This window comes from Ictalurus furcatus, chromosome 17, assembly GCF_023375685.1.
Source record: "Ictalurus furcatus strain D&B chromosome 17, Billie_1.0, whole genome shotgun sequence".
Lineage (NCBI taxonomy): Eukaryota > Metazoa > Chordata > Actinopteri > Siluriformes > Ictaluridae > Ictalurus > Ictalurus furcatus.
Genome location: NC_071271.1, coordinates 3142786 through 3147574, shown reverse-complemented (window position 1 = coordinate 3147574; position 4789 = coordinate 3142786). Strand labels below are relative to the sequence as shown.

Below are 4789 nucleotides of genomic sequence, written 5' to 3'. Positions count from 1 at the left end.
AGCAGCTTCACACTCTGGTTTGGAAGTTGCTCTGTTCTTCAGCGAGAGGTTAGAACTGCTCAGCTATAGCAGGAGCAACCTAAACATCACTGGAGGACATTTATATCACCAGGGTCACCATGATATATCATTGTGGATCGACAGGTCATCAGGCTTGTCAATGACTGTCACACACTGCCACTCCCACCAGCACATACAACTGACTCTGTCCAGTGAGGTGCTGGGCTTAATTCCCTTCACACACACACACACACACACACACACACACACACACACACACACACACACACAAATGTATTCTGGAAAGATTTGTATCAACCAATTGTGTTGATTTCAGTGGCTAAAATATGGCTTTATCTTGATTGACCTGTGCAGCTCTTTGAAGAATACGTTTCAAAAATAATTCTGACTCAGACTTTTGCACCGTGTGTTTTAGACAAACTTATCGACAATGTTTTCTTGAATTTTTCAGGTCCAAATCGTCATCTTCATTACCCCCTACCCTCCCCGTTGGCATGGCAACCAGCAGCTCATCATTACCGCTAATGAAAACCAAACCTCAGCAGCAGAGATTGGTCAGCAAGGATGGGCGGAGTCTTATGCGCAGCCCTGCCTCCGGTATACGGGAAATGTGGATCGGGGCGTTTAAGGACATGTGGGGAGCGTGGCTTTCCTTGCGTTGGCGTTGGGTGGTGTTGGCATTCTGTGGTTCCTTCCTTCTCCACTGGCTTCTCTTTGCTGTACTGTGGTATGTCTTGGCGCGTGCCAATGGTGATTTGGACGTCGACCATGACAACCCACCGCCTGGGCATACGCTGTGCGTCAAATATGTCACGGGATTCACTGCCGCCTTCTCGTTCGCCCTGGAGACCCAGCTGACCATCGGATATGGGACCATGTACCCCAACGCCGATTGCCCTACCGCCATTGCCCTTCTTGCCTTGCAGATGCTCCTGGGGCTCATGCTTGAGGCCTTCATCACTGGTACCTCTTTTTCAAATTATATTCTACGAACAAGATTGAATCACTTAGATTTTTTCAGTGTTATGTTGCTTTTTATGATTATTGGATGGTTCTCTTTGCAACATTATACTTTGCTTTAAAAAAAAAAAAAAAGTCCAGAGTAAAATGATATATTTCTATATATAAGTAAACATTTTGTTCATCCAACATTATGGGTTAAACTTTATTTTAGCCAACATTCAGCTCACACAACCGATTTTGTTTTTGTAAAAGGTAGGTAACTAAATAGTTAAGATGGGGTGTTAAATTTCTGTATTGAAAAATGCTTGTTTATGGACATTTAAAATACATTTTAAGTATTAAAGTTTGCACAAATTATGAAGGGAAAAACTGTCTATTTTGCTAACTTTGCATTTCTGGATGACTGAAAGTGTTAAATATTAAGAAATACCTCTAGGTATTGAATAACTGCATGCACTGTAACTTATTTAAACATTACAGCTAGCTTATAACTTGCAACACCAATATAAACAAAAATTAGTTAATCAGAGGCTTTTCTCAGGGCTTTTAAACAGAGCATGTTTGGCAGAAAACTTTTTAGTTTAAACTGTGGCTCACAGTGTGGTACATTATGTACAACAAGCAAAACTTTTTTTTTAATTTAAATTAAGACAATAGATGTGTCAAGTTTTACGAAACATATCGATGTAATTCAATATGTTTCGTTATGACATTGTCCCAAAGCAGCTTTACAGAAATCCAGCTCTTGGCTAACAGGAGTGGAACCTGATGTGGTCTTCTGCTGTTATAGCCTTGAATATTTCTGAAATATTCACGTCCCAGAGCTCACATTTACTCCCATTCTCATGTCTGATGTGAACATTACCTCAAGATCTTGACCTGTATCTGCATGATTTTATGCACTGCACTGCTGCCACGTGATTGGCTGATAGGATACTTGCTTGAATGATCAGGTGTATATGTGTTCCTATTGAAAAATTGTTTTTAAAAAAAAAAAATTCACTCCTTTGTTTATTTTTCTTCTCTCTCTCTCTCAGGTGCATTCGTGGCTAAATTTTCTCGTCCACAGAAGCGCTGCAGTGGAATCTTGTTCAGCCCTAAAGCCGTGGTGTGTGAAGTCGAAGGTCAACGTTGCCTAATGTTCCGCGTGTGTAACCTGCTCTCAAGGCCGCTGGTTGATGTGTGTTTGAGCGCTGTGCTCTATGAGGAACAGGACGATCACACAATCCACCAAACCGCCCTGGATTTCCTGTTGGACGGCTTGGGCTCGCGACCTTGCCCCCTCTTCCTGTCACCTTTGACCTTTCTCCACCCCTTGACCCCAGACAGCCCACTGAATCGTGCCATGCCACCTTCAGGCCAGTCGCAGTTCGAGCTGGTCGTGTTTCTTTCTGCTTCCCAGGAGGGCACTGGATCCGCCTACCACAAGAGGACGTCCTACTTGGCCGACGAGATCCAATATGGCCGCCGTTTCACCAAGGCGGTCCTGCACGGGGAACGGCGGAACAGCACTCAGGCCATGCGCTATTTCGACACACACATGTGCCCACTTATGGGACCCAACACATACAGCAACTCTCGGGACAAGGAGTGTGTGGTACAGGTCAATGGCGATGGTAACGATGCTATGGAATAGCTGTGTGTGTGTGTGTGTGTGTGTGTGTGTGTGTGTGTGTGTGCCCTGCATTGTTCCTCATCCACTCTGTGCACATGAAAGGACATTTCACTTGAGAACAACAATCACATAAGTCTTTACACTTCATTCCATTAATCATAATCACTACCTAGAACTTGGTCAGATGCTAATCGCTAGCTAGTACCTGTCTAGTTGCTAATCACAAGCTAGAATCTGACTGGATCCTAATCAAATTTCAAAACATAAATTTCAAAAAGCTCTTATTTCACTCAATGGAGTAATTCTATACTAACTGACAGACAATAAATTGCTAGGAGGAAACAAATGAATGCTGATCAAGAGCATGGAAGCAACCGAGCACCAAATAGATGCTAAATCCTACCTAGCTAATCATTTATGGCTTTTCATTATTGTCTTTCTGAATAATGGTGATGACTGTCTTCGATTTTTTTATTTTTAAGACATCATAAAGATACACAGTGAATCCACTAGCATTTTATTCAACACCACAGTCTGATTCCTCAGATCTACCCCCCGCCCCATCAGCCAGAATCGATATCATTTTGCATTTTCGCTTCTTCTAAATGCCCAGATCAACTTTGAAAATGAGCTCCTTCATGGAACCGAGATTCAGAATAGAGAGAAAACTGTATTTTTCACCTTCAAGGACTGGATTTGAGGAACGCTGTTCTTCCTAATCCACATCACACCATCCAGACTTGAAAACGAAGGAACAGCATGAAACGGGGATGAACATTTACGGAACCGTGAAGTTTTGAGAATTAACGATTATAAGTGATGATTTTAGAGTACAATGCTGATACTGTAGCTAAACAATACTACTGCTTACAGGCTCGGTGCCAGGTGATTGTGGTACCAATTAGCAAAATAGCATTAAAATGTTAAAGCTTGGAAACATGCAGAATCGCATTAGCTAGCCACTTGAGGGAATGGGGTCACTGTGTTGTTTTTTTGTTTGTTTTGTTTGGCTTTTTTTGTTTTTGTTGTTGTTGTTGTTTTTTCATTCGAACAAAACCTAAGCGACATGCTTAGCTCTGTTAGCTTTGAGTTCAATTCTTTCTAAAAGTAAATAATTATACACAACACTAAGTGCTAATATACAGTGCTATTATTAACATATAAGCTAAGAACATTGCAGTGAATTCCATTTGATTTTTTCTCCCCCATTTACTCAAGTGGCAAAGCCTGGAAAGTTTGTTTTGGTTGGAAGCCAAAGTCACGAGATATTTTCTTCCCACGTGAAGGACGAGCAATTAATGGAGTCTGCACATAGATCTGCATGATTATACTGATAGTCGCACACTGTGTATTATTATTTTTTTTATTATTATTTTCCTATTAAAACCTAGATAAAGCTCTGCATTATTAAAGTACTTATCTTCTCTGAGTCTTTGCTCTGAAGGATTTTTATGAGCAGAGGTAAATCGTTAGAGTGTTATATATTTTTTTCCTTTTAAAGTAATCAATCTAATACATCCTGTAAATCAGAAATCAGAGATTTTTATATCAGTATTGGTTATGTGTGTACAACAACATGATCCCTAAGATCTTTTTTTTTGCTTTTTGTACCAAATAGAAGACATTTTTTAAACACTGACTATTGTTGTACATTAAACTGTGTGGAATGGCCTATGAAAGACGTACCATCATTTTGTAACATATAACATGAAAGATGAATTAAATAATATTCTTTAAAAAAAGAAATCTTTGATTTTGTCCCCATTCGCTGTCCATAAGACACTACAAAGATATATACTTACATAAGTAGCGTGAGCAGTCATGATGTGTTATGATGTACTTCAGCTCAGTGTAATGTTTCCCAACAGCATCGTGCAGTTCTGTCCTCAGTGGCCTTCCATAACACACCACAGCAGTGATGGGCAAACTATGGCTACGGCCAGTTTTAACCAGTTATTAATGTCAAAAGTAAATGAAACGTTATATGACTGTTATAACATGATATAACGTTATATAAACGTTAGTAACTGTTATAACATGATATAAGTGATGAGTGATAATCACGATGTGTCGTTGTTAATAAATTAAATTTATTAAACTGCTGTTTTTCACTGTGGTGAAAGAGACACTGTGGTATAAGAGACACTTCAGGACACAATGTTTTGGGAAAAATGATCCACTCTGAAGTGG

General features: G+C 40.0%; 1 protein-coding gene across 2 annotated transcripts in view; it reads left to right on the top strand.

Annotated features, from left to right (window-relative positions):
- kcnj13 (potassium inwardly rectifying channel subfamily J member 13) overlaps positions 1-2774 on the top strand; it is an 18072-nt gene extending 15298 nt beyond the window's left edge. For both annotated transcript variants that reach the window (XM_053647618.1, XM_053647617.1), the window contains exons 2-3: positions 473-984; positions 2022-2774. In XM_053647618.1, the coding sequence (XP_053503593.1) occupies positions 516-984; positions 2022-2620 (1068 nt within the window). In that variant the 5' untranslated portion in view covers positions 473-515 and the 3' untranslated portion in view covers positions 2621-2774. The remainder of the gene's footprint in view (positions 1-472; positions 985-2021) is intronic.
- The last annotated feature ends 2015 nt before the right edge of the window (positions 2775-4789 follow it).